The 22,306-nt window shown below is 47.1% G+C and overlaps 1 protein-coding gene across 3 annotated transcripts in view; it reads right to left on the bottom strand.

Moving 5' to 3' along the window:
- Positions 1–22,306, bottom strand: part of MMS19 (MMS19 homolog, cytosolic iron-sulfur assembly component) — a 210,848-nt gene that overhangs the window by 144,294 nt on the left and 44,248 nt on the right. For all 3 annotated transcript variants that reach the window (XM_033940777.1, XM_033940775.1, XM_033940776.1), the window contains exons 3-6: positions 19,067–19,167; positions 17,269–17,354; positions 2,618–2,692; positions 2,078–2,147 (exon numbers count right to left, since the gene is read on the bottom strand). In XM_033940777.1, coding sequence (XP_033796668.1) covers positions 2,078–2,147; positions 2,618–2,689 — 142 coding nt within the window. In that variant the 5' untranslated portion in view covers positions 2,690–2,692; positions 17,269–17,354; positions 19,067–19,167. The remainder of the gene's footprint in view (positions 1–2,077; positions 2,148–2,617; positions 2,693–17,268; positions 17,355–19,066; positions 19,168–22,306) is intronic.

Genomic DNA, 22,306 nt, shown 5'->3' with positions numbered 1-22,306 from the left:
ACGAGGACGGGTGGGACTTCTGTCCCTGCGTAACTCTCTAGTGTACAGCCGGCAACCCTCCCTATTCTGCCGCTGCTGCTTTCCTTAACCAGCAGCAGCGGCAGTAAACAGGGGTGTCCGCGGGTGCTCACTGACGTTGCTCATCTTCTGGCCGGCTCCCCTGCTGAAAGCCACGGACATCCACTCCTCACGCGATCTGCAGCTGCGTTGGAAGCATTCCCTCTGACGTCACGACATCAGAGAGAAGGCTTCCGACGCAGCCGCGGATCGCACCAGGAGCGGATACCCGTGGCTTTCAGCAGGGGAGCCGGGTAGACATGCTGGGCAGGGAAGAGGGAGGGTAGAAATGCTGCACAGGGAAGGGGGAAAGGGTAGAAATGCTGCATAGGGAAGGGGGGAGGGTAGAAATACTGCACAGGCAAGTGGGGGGAGAAATGCTACAATGGCAAGGAGGGAGACATGCTGCTGCTGCTGTACAGGGAAGGGAGGAGGGTAGAAATATTGCACAGACAAGGGGGGGAGACATGCTGCTGCTGCAGCACCCAATTGGGGAGAGAGAGGGAAGTAGGGAGAAGGAAGACAAGGGAGAGGAACCAGAGATGCCAAGTCCATGGGAGGGAGGGAAAGGAAAAAAGGAAAGGAGATACCAGACCATGGAGGGGGGAGGAAGAGATGCCATGGCATGAGGGAAGGGAAGGAGATAAGAGATACCATACCATGGTGTGGAGTGGGAAGGAAGGAAAGGAGAAGAGAAGAGAAAGAGAGAGATGCCAAAGCATAGGGGAGGGGGTGGAGACAGAAAAATGGAGAGGGGTGAAGCTGAAATGAATCATGTGCAATGGAGAGAAGGGACTCCAGATATACAGTTTATTGAAGGGACATAGAAAGAGGGAAGATGCCATATGGAAGAGAGAGGGTGGACAGTAGATGGAAGGGACAGAGAGAGTGTGGGCAGTAGATGGAAGTGGTAGAGAGAGAGGGCAGAAGCTGGGTGGAAGGAGCAAAGAGAGGGCAGATGTTGCATGGAAGGGAGAGGACAAATGCTGTATAGAAAGAAGAGAGCAAAGAAGATGATTAAAGCAGAAATGACAATAGGGTAGAAAGATTTTTTTTGTTGCTTTACTTAGAATCAAGTAGTATTGTAACTGTATTGATAAAAATTTATAAATAGGAAATGGAAATAAGGCAATTTTTTTGACTAAACCCCTTTCCTCAGGACAGGATACCATAACAGCAGTATACTGTACTGTTCTGAAGAAAGATTTGGCCTCTGAAAGCTAATTGAAAAATGGATTAGACCAATAAAATGGTATTTTCTTATTTCTCATTATTTGTTTTATTTTTATTTGTTAATTTGTAAAGTGGTGATTGTTATGTATCAGTTTTCTCAAATTTACATCTACTGTCTTTATATTTTGCACAGTATTAGGGGACGTGTCACTGTTTTTGTGGTGTTGCATTGTATGCAGCGTCTGATTTCTTGGCGGTTCAGTTTAACTTTTGTCTACATATTTCTATTTTTAGTTTGTGATTATTCCATATTGGGCGAGGGTGTATCTCTGTTCTGTGTGTATGAAAAGGACATAGTTTTCAGTTGGCATTGACTATAGGATCAACTGACTGTGCGGGATCTGGCTTGTTTAGTTTTACAATGTATGTGTTGGTGTTCTAGTGCTCACTGCAGTGTTTAAGATGCTGCCTTTTCCTAGGTACACTCTTGTGCAATATGTGGATTGTTACTAAAAATAATATTTTTGATATAGATGGGGGGTGTCAAAAAATGATGGGCCCCGGATGTCACATATGCTAAGTACGCCACTGGACTCACCTTGCCTTTGCGATCTACTGGTCGATCGCGATCAACCATTTGGGCACTCCTGATCTAGATGATGCAATTCTGTAAAAGCTTTTTTTTTTAAAATATATATAACAATTTGCATGTAAAAAGTTTTAAAAATTACTCCCCTTAAGTCATTATCAGTTGACAAATTTAAAAAAAAAGGGTTGCAGGGTGGTGGGTATGAGGAATGCTCTACAAGCACATGGAGGAAATATTTTATAGCCCATGAATTCTCACCCTCTTCTCTAGTCCGCATGAAGTTGGTGATGATGGTGTAAACAATGTGACGGTCCACCTGCATCAGGGACTAGGAGAGAGTACAAACAATAGTTACACTACAGCCATGTTAACGGAAGGCAGCCAAACCACATTCCTGAATAAATATAACTGGCCCAAAAACTACCGAATCTCCTCTCCCTGCTGAGACAACCAATCTGCATTTGTGCAAACCTACTGCTACTTTTCTCTTGTCCTTTGGATTGACATGTGGGGCTACTTACATTGACATCTAATAAAAGCAACACAAACAGGTACTTGGTGGTACATGCATTAGCACAGAAAAGTAAAGACAGTTATGATCAAGCATTTCTGCAGAAGGACAGCCAGGTGCAATCAAGCCGCTCTACAGGAGTGCACTTGCACTTAAAATGAGACATCTCTAGGTGAGGTCAGACAGAATGGAAATCTTTGTGAACAGCGTGAAACATCACTGGAGTACACCATCAGAAAACGAAAGGCATGTCTTTCCACGGACATTTTATACAGTTTTTTTTTTACCTGAACATGAACTTCTTGAAATATTGCTTTAAGTATAGAAACGGCCAGTCCTTGTGGAAGAGTTTCACACATACTCTGCAAATAGAAAAGAAAATGGCTTTGGTTTTGAGAGTTTGAGAAAATGGAATACAATGCGAGAGTAAGAGACTTCCGAGGGAAGGCTAACTAATAATAATAATTTTATTCTTATATACCGAGAATACCGAAAAAGTTCTAGGCGGTTCATAACAAGGTGAGCTAATACATGGGATACAGATAAAATACAAATTAGAATGGACTTAAAAACAGATAAAGACAGAAAGTATTTACAATATAATGCAGAAAATACCGGCAGGCAGGGAAAGAAGTAATACATAGAACAGATAAAATACATCAAGTTGAATATAAGGAACTTGATTGAAAAAATGAAGCAGAATGCATTAAGATACCAGCCCGATCCTATGAAAAAGAGAGACATATGGTGTGAAACAAAATAAGGAAAAATTAGATCTTACTTAATAATTTTCTTTTCTTCAGTCTCTCCAGACCAGTCCAGATGCTTGAATTATTAACGCCTACTGGCAAATAGAAAATTAGAACTTCTGACTTCTGAGTCATCCTAAAAAAATACCTGTTTTTTTGCATCCTCAGTCAGCCAGTATTTCCTTAACAAAAGCAGATGAATATGGTCCTAAAAACATCAAATCCCTACTTTCTTCCCCTCAAGCCTCCACTTCTTAAAGTCTGACCAATATTCTTTTGAACAAAGACATTTCACATTTTGACCTTTTAACTGGAAATAAATGGCAACGGAGCAAAAGTAAAAATATTTGTTGACTTCTTGCCACCAAAACAGCATAGTCTTCTGTTTCTGAAAACAGCCTACTCTTCTGTTTCTGAACATTTCTAGGCTGTCAGGCAGATATATCCATGTCAGCCTCACAGCAGGTTCTGGACTGGTCTGGAGGGGCTAAAGGAAAGAAAATTAGCAGGTAAAAGCTAATTTGTCCTTCCTTAGCATTCCTCCAGACCAATATGATAAGGCCTGAAAGTCTGAAATTCTCATGGCAGAAAAGATGGCTTCCAGAACCACCACCTTTACTCCCTTAAAGGCTCAAAGGCTGACAAAACTAGATTCAAATCCCATGGCAGAACCAAGATTCAGCATGGGGGACAAATGAGCTTTACTCTTTTCATTAACTGAACGTATTCATAGTCAGATATGATGTCAATGCTCTGCCATGCACAAAGCCTTGATAACCAGCTAGCAACACCACCTATCCTTAAGGTAAACTAGTGCCGGATCACTATCCATTCCATTCTGCAAGAATAGCAAAATTTCTACAATGGAGGACTTCAAAGAAACAAGCATCTCCAAGTATTCATCATTATAGGACCCTCAGGGACCCCTGAAGAAGACTCTTTGTCGAAACGCGGACCCGTGTTGGGTCCTGCATCCCTAGTGGACTAGGTCCTTTAAGGTTTTCATGTGGATTATTTTACTTTTATGTGGATGATTTTATTTTATGTGGATGATTTATTGTACCTTTGGAACTTTGACATTTTTCAAATAAAGTCCATTTAAGGAACATTGTCATTCCAAAGAGTTTCTTTTAGTTTCTTCTGGATTTTCTTCTCTGTGGATACTCTGGGGTCAATCCTCTTTGGTTTTCGCTAAGCTCACATTCAAATTTTGTTTCCCCCCCAGTTAGAGAATGTAAACTGAAAAAACATCATGATCACCTTCTCTCACATCAGGCAGCATTATGGGGTAAAGATCTAGAACAATTGCTTTCGCCCGCTACTTATGAAGAATTCAGGAAGCACCTAAAAACACATCTGTTCCTGAAGTATCTTGACAACTGACCCGTAAATCTCTTTCTCCTCAATAACGGTTCTCTTGACCTACTAACCACTATCTTTCACCTCTTTTAAGTTCAATCAATTTGTATCCTTCTTTGAATTTTTTGTAAACCGCATAGAACATCATGGTACTGCGGTATATAAACTGTTATTATTATTATTATCTTCTCTGCCCACTGGAAACACATCTCAGCCACTAGACCTCTACAGACTACCTGATTTTGAGGGGGGGTGGGAGGGGGAGATGACATCAAAACTCTGCTTGAGGTGTACATACATTCTACAGTCCTGCGGATCCTTGAAAGCTACTCCACCCTCGACTGGTATAGTCTTCTTAGTGACCGCAGCCATTTTAGGGGCCCTCAAAGAATCCTTATCCTGCTATGGAATGCAATACAATCTAATCTACTTTGGGATTTATGAGTCACACTATGCCTAAAAAGGAGATGCAAATTAGTACAGTACAAGGATGCCATAGGAGATACATTACAATACAGATTTATTAGATCAGTTTACCTTAAATGGCAAATCAAGCAAACTCCACTCCAACTAGAAAATGGCCCAGATATCCTTATGAATGGGAAAAGACCTTGCTAGCTTGTGAATCCTTTTCAGGAGGAAGATATACCTTATAACTTTCACCTTACTTGCACTCCTCCTCAAAATGAAACCTGTTCCTGTAACTCATCTATATGAAAAAAGACACTATAGTGGTGTCACCCTAGGGGGCAGTTCTTCCATCCAGGGCTCTCCCTCTGGTCCTCTTGTGGTTATTCCTCACAGGAAATGTCCTCCAAAAGAACTGTCCCTTCCTCCATCAGTTCTTATGCCCAGTCCAATCTCTGGCACTTCAGCCTACTAGGAATCTCCACCCCCGGGGCCCCCTCCTGTTCTGGGGTAAATACCAACCTTAGCCTACTTTAAACAAAAAGCCTTGTACATAGCTAAAATAAAATCTGGAGGAAATCCCACTCTTGGCATTTCCCTTTACTTGAACCACATATATGATCCACATATATGATCTGGGATTAAGCGCTTCAGCTTCTAATTCTAGTAGATGCCCTCCAGCAGGACCTGGTCCCAAGATGATGGTAGCTCCCGCTAAATTCAGAACAGTTACCATGCTAGTAGCTTTCCTGGCAACCGCCATCTCCAAATCACCATTGCTTCCCAGTGATACTACCGATTCTGGTGACATGGCTCTAGCTCCCTGAAGTAATCAGCAAAATTTACACAGAGTCTTGGGCCCATCCAGTCTGCAGCACCCACAGGCGTGACAGTGTTGGGATCTTTCAGAGATCATGATGCCCACAGAAACACTCTCACACTTCCTTGCCTCCTTGCAACCCAAGGAGCACCACAGTTCAGGTAGACTTGACTGCCACAGCTCTAATTGGGCCAGCCTGTAGCTACTATAAAATTCCTCAAGAGAGGAATTAAAGTTCTCTTTCTTTCATTTTGCATTATCACTAGCTGTCCACAATGGCTCTTAAGGTTCCCCTTCCTGCTGAAAGGGAAAGGAAGCCGAGGCACATTATGGCCCTCACAGCCCCAACCTCAGACTTGGGGAAGAAATAATTTAGAGGGGGGAAGAAGAAGACTGGCCCAACCAGGTGTGGCACTCCCAAGGCTAGTGAGAACCCCACAGACCTCAGACTCCAAAAACCAGACACATCCAAGAGAAAACAAAAAACACAAGAGAGAGAAGGTGCTCATATTCTCTCTCCCTCAAGATAATTTTCCCCCAGGAATCCTCAAGCCCCCTGGGCCTAACAGACCAATCAAGACAATATAAGCTTACCACATCCATCATTTGTTTGATACAGAGAAATATTGGCCGAGGACTGCATAGGACAGTTATAGGTTTACTCAGAAGTCAGTTCTCAGTCTCCATCTGCTTGTAGAAATCTATAACCCAAGTGTCTGGACTGGCCTATAGGGATGATTAAGGAACATTTCAAACATTTAATCAGTGTTTGTGTGGGTAAAAGTGAAATTAACCTAGGGGTTGAATATTATTTGAAAATAATAGTCTATAAATGTAACCCTACAAATATATCAGACAGGTAAAGAGAAATGAATTTTCAGGTGCCTAAAAGTATGTTTGGCCTTAGATAATATCCACATTAAAAAAGGCATTCCAGGTTGTGTTTTGTTTGCATGTATAATATGTTTTCAAAAATCACACACAAACAGTACGTAGATTTAAGGTTTTGTTCTACTTTGCCTAGAAATTGCAGGTCCCAGGGTTGAGGGATTAAAAGATACAAATAACTGTAACACTTAAGAAAGTCTTTGGTTCAGAATAAGTTGCAGAACAGAGAACTTCTAAAGTCCAGGTTATCAAGTTTTTATTTTTATTTATTTACAGTATTTATATACCACTTATGGCCTAAGTGGTTTACACTCAAGTACTCAAGCATTTTTCCCTATCTGTCCTGGTGGGCTCATACTGTACCTGTGGCAATGGGGGATTAAGAGACTTATCCAGGGTCACAAGGAGCAGCATGGGATTTGAACCCAAAACCTCAGGGTGTAGCATTCTCTCTCTTTCCCTCCCTTCCCACCCCCAGTCCGTTGAGCATCCTCACTCTTTCCCTCCCTTGCCACCCCTCAGCCCGTGCAGCAACTTCTTTCTCACCTTCCCACCCCCCTTAGCCCATGCAGCAAATTTTCTCTTTCTCCCCCTCCCTCCCCAGCCTGTGAAGTAAATTCTCTCTCCCTCCCTCCCCACTTCACCAGCCCATGCAGAAAATGTTCTCTCTCTCCCTCCCTTCCCACCTCCCTTAGCCCGTGCAGCAAAGTCTCTCTCACTCCCTTCCTATCTCCCCAGCCTGTGCAGCAAATTCTCTCTCTTTCTCCCTTCCCACCTCCTCAGCCCCTGCAGCAAATTCTCTCTCTCCTTTCCCACCTCCCCAGCCAGTGCAGCAAATTCTCTCTCTGTCCCTCCCCACCTCCCCAGCTCATGCAGCAAATTCTCTCTCTCTCCCTCCCCACCTCCCCAGCCCATGCAACAAATTCTCTCTCTCTCCCTCCCCACCTCCCCAGCCCATGCAGCAAATTCTCTCTTTCTCCCTCCCCACCTCCCCAGCCCATGCAGCAAATTCTCTCTCTCCCTCCCTAAACCCCCCAGCCCGTGCACAATCTCTTCAGGTCACTGGCAGCAGTTCCTTCACACTGACGGTGGCTGACCCAGAAGCCTTCCCCCCAACACAAAGTGCAAACACCTCAGAAGGAAGGCTTCTGGGTCAGCTGCCGGTAGCATGTTTAATCTGCTGCCAGCAGCCTGTAGCTACTGGGTGACTGGGCCTGAAACCAAATTGGGTGGGTCAGGCCCACCTGTGGCTAATCCCCTGCTAAAAAAGTTGCTCTGTGTTGAACTTTGGATGCAAGTATTTATGACTGCCAAAGGCTAGTGTAAATGCTTGCACTCAATTAATGGCAGTTAGGTGTGGAAATGACAGTATTGTAAAACTTCAAAACCACAAGAGAAAGGGATGAAGAAAGTGCAATACTCAGAAGGATGTAAAACAAAACGGAGCACAAGTGGCCCAAAGAACAGGGACAAAATCAATTTTTATTCAAATGACCCGACACGGCCCATGCTACGACAAACAGCTCAGATCACCATGGCAGATTGAATGCTCAGTATATGTGAATATATAGCTCAAACAGAGTGGACATCTTTTTGTGAGACTTTGGTACTTTTGATATACTAAAATTAAAGAGAGACTTTGATTACTGACCCCCGACACAGGCTATTTGCTGAAACACAGGCCGTGCTGTGCCATTTGAATAAAGATCGATTTGGTCCCTATTCTTCAGGTCACGTGTGTTCCTTTTTCTTTTTAAATCTTTATTGATTTTTAATCTAAAAACAGTGCCATACAAATAAAAGAACAGAAGATATTACATGCATTGCACTAATATCTGTACAGGTAACATATATATCATTCAAGATTTTCAGCTTTCCTACATATAATAGTAACATAATATAAATAAAGAATAAAGTTACCCAAATGTCCTCATCAATATTTATTCCCCTCCCTCCAACCCCCACCCCCCCCCCATGGATGTGTAAAGGTAAATGAACAGAAGGAAAGATAAGATAAATAGACATTATTATAATTTCATAAATTTAAAAATTTAGTCAATGGGCTCTTTATATATATAACTATACCACTAAATCCCCTACACTCTGCATTAATTCTTTCATATCTGTATGTGGTGCATACATTCACCCACCAAAAAGTGTAACTTATTCTGTCATGGCTTTTCCACTTACTCATGATCAACTGAAGTATTGTAACACACTGTATCTAAATCCTGGGAATGCCCATGACCCACACATGCCCCAAATGCACTTTACGCATGGTATAGAATAAGGTAGAAACATAGAAACATAGAAATTGACGGCAGATAAGGGCCACGGCCCATCCAGTCTGCCCACCCTAATGACCCTCCCCTGCCTTTACTTTGCGAATAGATCCCACGTGTCGATCCCATTTGGCCTTAAAATCAGGCACGCTGCTGGCCTCAATCACCTGAAGTGGAAGACTATTCCAGCGATCAACCACCCTTTCGGTGAAAAAGAACTTCCTGGTGTCACCACGCAGTTTCCCGCCTCTGATTTTCCACGGATGTCCTCTTGTTGCCGTGGGACCCTTGAAAAAGAAGATATCCTCCTCTGCATCGATGCGGCCCGTGAGATACTTGAACGTCTCGATCATGTCTCCCCTCTCTCTGCGCTCCTCGAGCGAGTATAGCTGTAATTTATCTAACCGTTCTTCGTACAGGAGATCCTTCAGTCCCGAGACCATCCGGGTGGCCATTCTCTGGACCGACTCCAGCCTCAGCACATCCTTACGGTAATGCGGCCTCCAGAATTGCACACAGTATTCCAGGTGGGGTCTCACCATGGATCTATACAGAGGCATAAAGCACAGTTACTTACCGTAACAGGTGTTATCCAGGGACAGCAGGCATATATTCTCACATGTGGGTGACGTCATCTACGGAGCCCCGATGCGGAAGCATTTTCAAGCAAACTTGATTGAAGATTTAAGTTTGCTCTGCTGCTCCACGCATGCGTGCCTTCCTGCTCCACTAGGGGGCGCGTCCCCTCGTGGTCTCCAGTTCACTTAACTAGCAAAGAAGCCAACCTCGGGGAGGTGGGCGGGTTGTGAGAATATATGCCTGCTGTCCCTGGATAACACCTGTTACGGTAAGTAACTGTGCTTTATCCCAGGACAAGCAGGCATGATATTCTCACATGTGGGTGACCTCCAAGCTAACTGAAAAGGGATGGAGGGAAGTTGGCAATTCAAGCAAATAGATTTCGTAATACCGATTGGCTGAACCGGCCATCGCTTCTGGACAGTGAGTCCAGACAGTAGTGGGAGGTGAAAGTATGAACCGAAGACCACATGGCAGCCTTGCAGATTTCCTCAATAGGTGTGGACCTGAGGAACGCTACGGAGGCTGCCATTGCTCAGACCTTGTGTCCCGTTACTCGACCATGCAGCGCGAGACCAGCCTGAGCGTAGCAAAAGGTGATGCAATCGGCCAACCAGTTGGACAAGGTGCGCTTGGAGACTGGGTGGCCTAACCGGTTTGGGTCGAAGGACAAAAACAATTGTGGGACTTTCCGGTGTGGTTGAGTGCGTTGGAGGTAAAGGGCCAACGCTCTCTTGCAGTCAAGAGTGTGAAGCGCCACCTCTCCGGGGTGAGAGTGGGGCTTAGGAAAAAACACGGGCAAGACGATGGACTGATTGAGGTGAAAATCAGACACTACTTTAGGCAAGAACTTTGGATGTGTGCGGAGTACCACCTTGTCATGGTGGAAAACAGTGAAGGGTGGGTCCGCTACCAGAGCCTGTAGCTCACTAACTCGCCGGACGGAAGTGAGTGCAAGCAGGAAAATCACCTTCCACGTGAGGAATTTTGGATGGCATTTGTCTAGGGGCTCAAATGGAGGTTTCATTAGTTGAGCCAGAACCACGTTAAGGTCCCAAACCACCGGAGGAGGTTTGAGAGGAGGGTGGACATTCAGAAGACCCTTCATGAAGCGAGAGACTAAGGGGTGGAGCGAGAGGGCTTTCCCTTCCAGGGGCTGATGAAAGGCCACAATCGCACTGAGATGTACTCGAATGGAGTTGGTCTTTAGGCCGGAGTGAGATAATTGAAGTAAATAGTCAAGGACCAGGGGGAACGGGGACCGACACCGGGTCCTGGCTGTGAGAGGAGCACCAGGCTGAGAATCTGGTCCATTTTTGAGAATAGCAGGTTCTCGTGGAGGTCTTTCTAGAGGCCTCCAATATCTCCTTGACTGATTGAGACACGGGGAGAGAAGTCAGGGGGAAAGAAACCAAGCATTCAGATGAAGAGATTGAAGATTGGGATGTAACAGCGAACCCTGACTCTGTGATAGTAGAGAGGGAAACCGAGGCAGAGGCAGTGGATCTCTGACACTGAGTTGAAGTAGAAGGGAAAACCAAGGCTGGCATGGCCAGCGAGGAGCAATCAGGATCAGGGTGGCTTTCACCGTTTTCAGGTGGACCAGCGTCCGCAGGATCAGAGGAAACGGCGGTAACGCGTACAGAAACCTTCCCTCCCAGTCGAGGAGGAAGGCGTCGGCCTCGAGTCGGTTCGGGGAGTGTATCCGGGAGCAGAAGAGGGGCAGTTTGTGATTGTGGGGGGATGCGAACAGATCTATTTGAGGCGTCCCCCACTTTTCAAACACCTGTCGAAGGGTCAGAGAGTGCAGCGACCACTCGTGTGGCTGGAGGAGGCGGCTGAGTCTGTCCGCCAGACAGTTTTGTTCTCCTTGTATGTACACCGCTCGAAGGAAGGTGTTGTTGGAGATTGCCCATTTCCAGAGGCGTATGGCTTCCCGACAAAGGGACCAAGACCCTGTCCCCCTTGTTTGTTTACGTAGTACATTGCTACCTGGTTGTCGGTTTGGATGAGGACCACCCGGTCGTGAAGCAGATGATGGAAAGCCACAGCTGCAAGATAGATGGCCCGGAGCTCTAGCATGTTGATGTGACAGCGGCGGTCTTCTGCTGACCACATCCCCTGCGTGCGGAGGCCGTCCAGGTGGGCTCCCCAAGTGTACTCCGACGAGTCCGTGGTGAGTACCTTGCTGTGAGGAGGGGCGAGGAAGAGCAAACCTTTGGAAAGATTTGAAGAGTCGGCCCACCAGCGGAGCGATCGTTACAAGGAAGGAGTCACTGTCACAGGACGATCGATCGGGGCCCGGTCTTGACGCCATTGAGAGGCCAGGGTCCATTGAGGGATTCTCAGATGGAGACGGGCGAAGGGTGTGACATGGACGGTGGAGGCCATGTGGCCCAGGAGAGTCATCATCTGTCGAACTGATACCGAGGTCAGCAGTGAGATCCTTCGGCTCAGACTTACTAACGCCTCTAGACACGGAGGGGGGAGGAAGGAACGGAGGCGAACCGTGTCCAGCGTTGCCCCGATGAATTGTAGGGACTGCGAGGGGCGTAGTTGGGATTTTGGGAAGTTTATCTCGAACCCCAGACTCTGTAGGTAGATAATAGTCTGTTGGGTCGCTGAGATAACCCCTTCCCTGGACGGGGCTTTGATCAGCCAGTCGTCCAGGTAGGGGAATACCTGAAGACCTTGGGAGCGTAAGGTAGCTGCGACCACCACGAGGCACTTGGTGAAGACCCGAGGTGACGATGCTAGGCCGAAGGGGAGGACTCGGTATTGCAGGTGCAGGTCTCCCACCTGAAAACGCAAGAACTTGCGGTGGGCGGGGTGCACTGGAACGTGTGTGTACGCCTCCTTCAGATCGAGGGAGCAGAGCCAGTCGCCCTCGTCGATCAGGGGGTAGAGGGTCGGTAGGGAAAGCATCCAAAATTTTTCCCGTACAAGAAATTTGTTGAGGTGTCTCAAGTCTAGTATTGGGCGAAGGTCTCCCGTTTTTTTCGGTACCTGGAAGTAACGGGAGTAGAAGCCCTTCCCCCGTTGGTCGGGGGGAACCTCCTCCACTGCTCTCAGGTGAAGCAGATCTCGAGCTTCGGAGAGGAGTAGGGGTAGCTGTGTCCGGTTGGGAGGGCAATTCCTTGGGGTGTTGTCCGGAGGAATGGCCCGAAAGTTGAGAGAGTATCCTGATGAGATCACGCCAAGGACCCATGTGTCCGACGTGATTTGTTCCCAGCGGGGGTAAAAGACTTTGAGGCGACCCCCGATGGGAAGGCGGCCTGGGACTATGGAGGAGGGGGCCCGCCCCCTTCCGCGTATCCCGTCAAAAGGACGGGGATGGTTTGGTAGTCGCAGGCGGTTGGGACTTGGGCAGAGCCCGATGATGGGCTTGCGGGCGCCTGGGTGGAGGCCGCGAGAAGGCAGGAGTGGATTTTTGTGGGTAGCGGCGCGGAGGGGCCCTGAACGGCCTGGACGCGGGCGGTTTGGGTTTCTGCCGCACGAGGGAGGCAAACGAGCGTTCGTGTTCAGAGAGGCGTTTTGTAGCCGCCTCGATAGTGTCATCGAACAGTTCTTTACCCACGAAGGGGAGGTTAGCCAACCGGTCCTGTATGTTGGGGTCCATGTCGACCAGGCGTAGCCAAGCTAGTCGGCGCATGGCGATAGCAAAGGCTGCCTCTCTGGAGGAGAGTTCGAAGCCATCGTAGGCCGCGTGGAATAGATGGAGGCGTAGGTTGGAGAGGGACTCTAAAAGTAGGCTAAACGCTCCTTGGCGGGAGGCCGGTAAGTCAGTCTCAAAGGCTCTCAGTAGTCCAATGAGGTGTTTGAGGTAGGATGTGAAGGTGAAGGTGTAGCTTTGCACCCTAGAGGCCATCATCGCATTTTGGTATAGTCTCCTGCCGAACTTGTCCAGGGTTCGGCCTTCTCGGCCTGGGGGGACCGCTGCTGAGACCCTGGACGGGTGAGCCTTTTTCAAGGAGGATTCTACTAGCAGCGACTGGTGGGAGAGCTGCGGTTGTTCAAATCCGGGGAAGGGGACTGTACGGTACTTGGCCTCCATTTTGGAGGGTACTGCTGTGACCATATAGGGGGTCTCCAGGTTCCTGAAGAAAGCCTGTTGGAGTACCGGGTTAGGTGGTAAGCGAAGGGTCTCTCTGGGCAGTGATGGCATATCCAGCTCCGCTAGGTACTCCTTAGAGTATCTGGAGTCGGACTGGAGGTCTAAGTCCAAGGCGTGGCCCATGTCTTGGACAAAGCGAGAGAAGGATGGGCGGGATGTTCCCGAGGCCCCGTGCGGGGTCGGTGAACGAGACCTCCGTCGGGTGGAGAAGGATGGGGAGTATCGAGTATCGAGGCTCCTGCTCCGATCCCCGTTCCGAGACCGGGGAAGCACTGTGAAAGTGTTCCGGGGTCGTGGATCTACGTCGTCTCGAGGAGCCCCTCGGAGACGATGCCGGGGTTCGGGGTACCGATCGATGTCGAATCGGTGACCTCGACCCGGATTCCCTCGGTGAAAGCCTGAAACCTCAGATCGGAGCCCCGGTCCGAGGGGGGGTTCGGAGGATGCGCGGGTTGGAGAGTGATAGCTCCGCCACCCTCAGCGGTCCCGTATGAGGTGTAGGTGAACGGCCTCGTAGAGCGGGGGAACCCCGGGCTTTCTTGGAGGTACGGCGGTTCGAGGTTTCTGTCATATTAGCACGACGTTTCGCCCCGCGGCGGTCTGTGAAGGGGGAGCGCCTCGGGTGTCTCGGCGAGGAGTCCGAGGAGGATGAGATGCGGCGAAGCTTGCGCACTTTTCCTCGGGGTGGCTCGACGCGAGGCTCAGGCTGGTCTTGCACCTGCGAGGTCGAGGTCGAGGCCGGTTGTAGATGGGCCATTGCAGCGGACAGTTCCGAAGAGATCATCGCTCGGAGTAAGTCCTGGAAGACGGGCACGGACAGCATCGAGGGCATGTCCACTGCCTCGGTGCGCTCCACCGGGGGCGACCTCGTATCAGAGTATTCCCGTGTGGTGGAGGCACGGCCCGAAGGCTTGGAGGGCTTCGCCGGGGCTGTAAGCATGGGGCTCCCGCCATGCGCTGCTGGTGTCCCCAAGGCTGGCTTCTTCGCTGTTATGGAACCTGAAGAGGGGACTTGCCTGGAGCCGAGGCTTTCTGTTGTCCCGAGGGCTTCGGATTCGAGTCTTGAGGCGGTGCCGAGGTATTCGGGGCCGAGGTCAAGGCCGGGGCCGAGGCTGGGGCCGACCTCGAGGCCGAGGTAGAGGGTTGGTCGGCGGCGAAGAGATCCGCCATGCGGGCTTTTCTTCGGCGGAGGGCCCGGTTCTGGAAAGTAGCACACTGGGGGCAGGAGTCGGTTGGATGAGCGGCCCCCAGGCAGAGGATGCACCGGCGATGCGGGTCTGTGATGGAAAGAAGCCGCTCGCACCGGGAGCACTTTTTAAAGCCGGTCAAAGGCCGGGACATAGAATCGAAACTGGCCGCGGCTCGAGTAGCCACGCGGCCACGGGGACCCGGAAGCCTCCGGGTCGGTCAAAAACGAAGCAGGAACAAGTTGAAACAAGAAAATATTCACGCACAGCGACTTAATCGAGGAAAATAAGAAAAAATTGCGGTGCTAGAAGGCAGTTGGGGCAGAGCCTGAAAAAACACGACTTCTAGGCTCAGCGGAAAATTTTGAACTGGAGACCACGAGGGGACGCGCCCCCTAGTGGAGCAGGAAGGCACGCATGCGTGGAGCAGCAGAGCAAACTTAAATCTTCAATCAAGTTTGCTTGAAAATGCTTCCGCATCGGGGCCCCGTAGATGACGTCACCCACATGTGAGAATATCATGCCTGCTTGTCCTGGGATAATGACTTCAGGCTTACGGCGTATGCAACCTATGATTTGTCTTGCCTTGGAAGAAGCTTGCTCGACTTGATTGGCAGTCTTCATGTCCTCACTGACGATCACCCCTAAGTCCCGTTCTGCTACCATTCTTGTTAGGATCTCGCCATTAAGGGTATAAGTCCTGCATGGATTTTGGGTACCCAGGTGCATAACTTTGCATTTTTTGGCATTGAAGCTGAGCTGCCATGTCTTAGACCAGGTCTCCAGTAAGAGTAGATCGTGCATCATATTGTCGGGCATTGAATTTTTTTCTATTGTACTTTTGCCCACTACATTGCTTAGTTTGGCGTCATCGGCAAATAATGTTATCTTACCTCGGAGGTATACAGCAGATCAGTGCCAACTCCCAATGACTGCCAATTAAGTGGTCGTTAGTGCCAATTATTGATTGTCATCACCAATTAAGCCAATTAGTTCTAAGATCTGCATGCAAAATTAAGAGGGAAATTCTACAAAAAGCGCCTAAAGATAGGAGCCAAACAGGCACCTAACTTAGTCTATTGGCTTCAGTTATGAGCGTTAACCTTTTCTTATCGTGTGTCCCGGATGACGGGACATTCCAAAAAATGTCGTTGCCATCGTATGTCCCATGGCATGGGACATACAGTACACCCTCTACCTATCATTTGTCCCACCTATTGGGCCATTGTGTTTACAATAGCCGTAAATGATAACGGTGAATAATACAAAACTTTGCTAAAATAATTACGATTGGAACCAGCATAACGTAAAATTTATTACGATAGGAAAAGGTTAATAAGCTCATAATTTAAAAAAAAATAAAAATTAATTGGGTGATAGGGGGATTGAGGGGTACAGATAAGAGCAGAGGTAGATTATAGGGATGGGATTAGAGGTAAGTTACAAAATTAATCAGGGACCACTGTTCAGGCACTGATGGACCGCCGCGAGAGCAGACCGCTGAGCAAGATGGACCTCTGGTCTGACTCAGCGGGGGCAACTTCTTATGTTCTTAGGCGCGATCCTACATAAAACAGGCGCCTATCCTATGGCGCCTAACTCCAAAGTAGGTGTATTTCGGGTTGGAGAAGGACTTACGCACCATTAGGTGCGATTCTCTAAAGTACTTAAGTGCTTATAATGTAGGCTTTTAGAACCATGACCTCCATTTTTGTCACCTAATAGGTGCTAAAGTTTTAGTTAGGCGCCTAAGTGTGATTGCCATAAAATAGGTGCCTAACTTTTAGACACCTATCTTTTTAGGCACCCAGTTATATAGTCCCCAAGGCAACTGCAGAGACCTGAGTGTCAAAAGTATGAAACTTATCTACATGAACTCTTAAGGTGAAAACAATTTTTATTGAACAAACAGAGAATACAATATAAGGTACAGGAAATGTTAAAAATTTTCATATATAGCAACAATACCCATTTCAGTAAACCCCTTTTTCCCAAGAAGGACAAAAAGAGAATACGCAGCAAAAAACAAAACAATATTCTTTCCCCCCTAATCATCTCCCCGTCATAGTAAAATGTGTTGGCAAATACAGCAATGAAAAGCAGCCAATATACCACCAGGGTATACAATAAAACATCAAGCTGAAATGAAGACAGGGAGGAAGCAAAAATCTGAAACCCTCCAAACAGGAGAGGTTCTAACAGTGCCAAAATGAGAAGTAGAACATCAGGGCCCTGGACTCTGATGGGCCCAAAAATACTCCATAGGGGACCTCTCCCCCCCCCTCACCCCCACTACCAGCTAGTACACAACCAAAGTACAGCTACAAACCAAACCAAAACAACACACCCCCAAAAAATAAAATAAATTGAGGAATAGCCAGAACCAGTTCAACGAAAAAAAACCCCACTCTCAAGAGTGCTAACCTCCCACTGCTCAAAAAACTCAGATCGTTAAGGTATTGAGTATCAAACTGCAGACTCTAGGAGACAAAGAATATACATAAGCATTACATGAACTCTTAAAAAAGATGACCCTATCTTAAAGAACTCACCAGAGCTTTAAGTCCCTGGAGAACATGTGGTGTGATGAGGTGGTGATCCTTCAGCCTGTTCTCATAGAATAAAACCAAAACTTCCACTGTAGAAAAGACAACATTGAAAAAAAATAATACATCAAGTCTAGACTCCCTTTCAGGTACTTCAGTGGAGCAGTAGCCTAGAGGCTGGAATGGGAAACAGGAGTGTAAATTCTGCTTCTCCCATTGATGCTCTTTGAAACGTTGTGCAAGTCACTTCACCTTCTATTGTCTCGGGAACGAACTTAGGCCCAGATTCTGAAAACTTTAACGCCATCGCTAAACTGTTTACCGACAGTTTAGACTGTACGCATTTTAATGGCGGATTATCAAACAGAGTATCTGTCAGTAGCGAGCTTTCTAGCAGTCTCCGACAATGACATGCAAATGAAATGAGCCCTCAAGTGGATTCTTAAAAAATGCCGAGCCATTTTCAAAAAGTGACGTCGGCTTTTGGCAACAAAAATAAGCGACTGGTCCAGGGGTGCCGGTACAGGCATGACAGTGTCAGAGACTGCTAGAAAGCCGTATTGTGATACAGGGGGAGAGATGCTCATTTTCTCCCCTTGCATCACAACACCTCTTCCCTGCAGTGGAAGAGATGCTGATTCACTCCCACTGCCAAGAAATGCCTGCCTGCTCTCCGGCAACACGTCGCCCCACTGCAGCGGGAGAGGTGCCCACTCTCTCCCGCTGCCAAGTGATCCCCCCTGCCATACAACACCTCCCCTGCTTCTGATGCCCCCTCCACCTTACCTCTAAGTAAATCACCTGAGGGACATGGATTTTCTCCTCCCAGCTGGCCTGCATCATCCAAAATGGGTTTTCCCCTCCCCGGTGCATCTTGGGATGCACCAAGGAGGGGCCTAAGACTCTGATTGGCCCAGATACCTAAGGCCCCTCCTATGGGGCATCCGGGCCAATCAGAGCCTTAGGCCCCTTCCAGGTGCATCTGGGGAGGGGCCTGAGGCTCTGATTGTCCCAGGTTGTATAAGGCTCCTCCTATGGGAGAGGACTTAAACAATTTGGGACAATCAGAGCCTCAGGCCTCTCCCTGGTGCATCCCAAGATGCACTGGGGAGGGGAAGGCCCTTTTTGGGCAACGCAGGCCAACTGGAAGGAGGGAATCCACATCCCTCAAGTCATCTACTTAGAGGTAAAGGGGAGGTGGTGTCGGAGGCAAGGGAGGGGGGTATTGTTTGGCAGGAGGGGCCATTTGGCAGCGTGAGAGAGTGGGCATATCTCCCGCTGCAGGTGGTGCGCGCAGCAGACATTTTTTGCAGCTGGGGAAAGTGGGCATCTCTCCCGCTGCAGGAGGGAGTGTTGGTTGGCAGCAGGAGAGAATGGGCATCTCTCCCACTGCTGAAACTAGGTTCACTGAGTCACAGATTCGCTCTCTACCACCTGAAATATCAACCAGAAGCAGAACATACTACTGCTGCGCTCATGAGCATGGAGCAGGTGAATTCTGCTATGTCAGATCCATTTTCTAAGAAACATGCTGACTCCAAGACACAAGGCTTTTATCCTTTCAGCCTTACTTCTGTACACAATGTGAATGGCACATGAATGTCCACAGAAAGAGCTAAACTTCAGACAGAGCAGTGATCTTGGTAAACGTTAACAGCAAAGCAGAAGCATCTCCAACCTGTCTTCACAGCTCTGATAGAAGGTGGCACATGGCAAGATACAGCTGCCCATCTTTCATTTGGGAGATTATTCAGCTGCACAGTGGTGTCTGCTTTAAATGGGCCAGAGTTTCTATGATGCTTACCTTCTTTCTGTGTCAGCCTGGGATAACACTGCAGCAAGACCTGTGATAGAAGCTGGACCCCTCGTCCCCGTGTTCTTGGCTCAGAGTTTGCAAGATATGACCTAAGGTGGAAGGAAAGGCAGCAGAAAACTGGGATCATCAGCATGCCAGAACAAACAAGTTGTACCCTTTGCTGGGTTCTTTGGTTTGGACCAACACATACACCAAAAAATCTGAGACAATGTACCATACAAAAACTTAAAAATCCAGGCTCATCCAACAGTGGTCAGCCACTCCAGGTCAAAAGTATCTGACTGGATCCCGAAACACTACCAAAATTCCATGCTGCTTATCTCCACTTTAATAATGGTTCATGGACTTTTCCTCTAGGAACTTCTTCAAACCTTTTTTAAACCCTGCTACGCTAACATCCTCTAGCAATGTACTCCAGAGCTTAATTACTATATGTACCTATTTTCACTGATTTGTTTTAAAATGTATTACTTGTAACTTCATTACGTGTCCCTAGTTTTATTTTTTGAAAGAATAAAAGCACCAAATCACATTTACCCGTTAACACGCCATTCTTTATTTTTGTAGATCTCTTTGCATGTAGGAAATTGGGAAAGATATATTCTTATTCCTCTTATTCCCATTTATGTGGACTTCTAGCAACGGAGATTTATTTTATTTGGTAATGTTTCTCGTTTAAACTGAATGCATCTGTAGCAGACCCCACAGCTCTTTTCTTTTCCTTCACACACAATTTCTATCCACAAATATTCCAAATTACAATCCGTTTCCTACAGAATATATATCCTGTTTGACTCAAGGCTCTCTTTAACATACAGCAGCACTACTATAAAAATTTGATCCACCCTACTAATGCAATGTACAGTGTTCCAGAAGCATGCTCGTAAACCAAAGTGCTTGTATATCAAAGCGAGTTTCCCCATACAAAGTAAGGGAAACTCAGATGATTTGTTCCACATGTCAAAAAGAACCCCCCCCCCTCTCCCCGAAGGCCACTGGCATGCTTTCAATCCACCCCATCCCAAAAAGACCCCCCCCCCAAGGCCAAGGGATTGCTCCCATCCCCCCTTCCCCCCGGCCCAAACCCTTACCTCGAGCGAACAGGACACCGGCACGCAGCACCAACCCACAGGATGTGCCAGTGCCGAAAGAGCCTGCCATTGATCTCTGCTGGACTGCTGCGGGGCCTTGAGCATCTGCGCATGCTCAAGGCCTTCTGGCTCCCACTCTCGTCCTGTGGGTTCGTGCTGCGTGCCGGTGTCCTGTCCGCTCAAGGTAAGGGTTTGGGCTGCGAGGGGGGGGACGAAGCCTGTTCTCAGGGGTGGGGGCTCGCATATCGAGTCAACGCTCAGTTTGCGAGTCAAAGTCTGCAGGGGTGTTTAGCTTGTCTTGCAAACCGCGTTACTCGCAAACCAAGGTTTGACTGTAATTTGTAACCTGAAATCACAGTGTCCTATTGGTTATCCTCTTTCCACCAGGTTTTTAAGATGCCTATTATATCTACCTTTTCATTTAGGCATTGTACTCTGACTCTCCTATTATTTAGGCTTCTGGGATTTGTATACAGATATTTCAAAATTATTTTGTTTGTATTTACAACCTGCAAAACAGTTGCTAGGTATAATTTGCTATCTTTTAATCTCTATGTACTTTTTCCTTAAAAGCACCTGGCTTCCCTCTTGTCTTTTTTCAGAGTCTCTGTGTTCCACTGCATCGCAAACTGTGTGCCGCAGCAAATGCTGGGGCGGAGGAGAGGCACCGGCTGACTGCCCATAGGATGTGCAACTCGCAACGAGAAGCACATCCTATAGGTAGTCACCCGGCACTAGTGCCTCTCCTCTCTCCACACACCTTCCCTTCCAGCACCCCCAGCCCCCACCCCCGGCAGCTCAAGGTTCACCTAGAAAGCCTTCGCGCATGTGCGGACATCGACATGAAGACGTTATAAATGCATGTTGATGTCTGCGCAGTTCAAGGTTCACTTTATTGCTAGTAGCACTGTGAAAACTTGAAGGCTTAACACTGACAGTGTTTTCACGTCTGTGCCTTTGTCACGAGTCTAATGAGCCATAATAAATTAAACACAATAAAAAAACAAACAAACCAATATGAGATGCATAATATGAACTGGTAACCACACATCAAGCTAAAGTTAATTAAAATAACATAACGTAACAGGGACTAAAGGAAGAGTACATTAAAATCTTATTGTAAAACCTACATCTTATGGGTTACATTGTGGATTACAAAACATGACAAAATGTGTTATTACACATTTACAATCAAATGAAAATCAGTATATTTGGCTGTTTTGGGGGAGGATGGGCTGGAGAGGGCTTCAATGGCTGGGAGGGTAGATGGGCTGGAGTAGGTTTTGACGGAGATTTCTGCAGTGGGAACCCAAGCACAGTACAGGGTAAAGCTTTGGATTCTTGCCCAGAAATAGCTAAGAAGAAAAAATTTAAAAATTTAAATTGAATCAGGTTGGGCAGACTGGATGGACCATTCGGGTCTTTATCTGCCATCATCTACTATGTTACTATATGTAACAAGTGATAATGAATAAGGACAGTACACTTTAAGATACTGTCCGAGATTAAAAAATGGAACTAGATACTAGGAGAGCAGAAAAGAAGGCTGCAAAATAAGCAAGGTTCGGAAAAGATAGACCAGATGAATGTGAATATCCCAAGGAAATGATTAATCAATAAACCGCCAATGGAAAGTGTGATAGAGAGTGAGTGGAGCGATTGAACTGAAAAACTCGGTGTGGCTGAATAACAAAAGCCGTGTAAAAACGCAGGTCAACTGGAGGTTGAACAACAGGTAAACAAAAATTAAAACATGGTACACAGGACGCCTTGTTGAACTGCGTTTTTATGCTCTATTCCAGCGTCTCTCAAACTGTGTGCCAAGGCACAGTGGTGTGCCCCGAAGAGATTCCAGATGCGCCACGAGAGATCCCAGAATTTTATTTTATTTTTAAAAAGTCCCTTCATAAGTATACGCTAGAATAGATGACATGTACGCAAGAGTCTGTCAATGTTATGAGTGTCTGTGTGTGTAAGGATACAACCACCCAGACAAGCATCATTCTTTACTGTGATTGGTCCTTGAAAACTAACGTCAAGTAAATTTTAGTTCAGTTTTTGATGCAGTAGTTACCCTAACTTGAGCAACAAAGTAATCAAGGCTTTGTTACCGTTTGTTCTTTGCAAACTTTGATTT

Source organism: Geotrypetes seraphini, chromosome 4 (assembly GCF_902459505.1).
Source record: "Geotrypetes seraphini chromosome 4, aGeoSer1.1, whole genome shotgun sequence".
Taxonomy (NCBI): Eukaryota; Metazoa; Chordata; class Amphibia; order Gymnophiona; family Dermophiidae; genus Geotrypetes; species Geotrypetes seraphini.
Note: the sequence above shows the minus strand (reverse complement) of the source record. Positions and strands in the feature narration are given on the sequence as shown.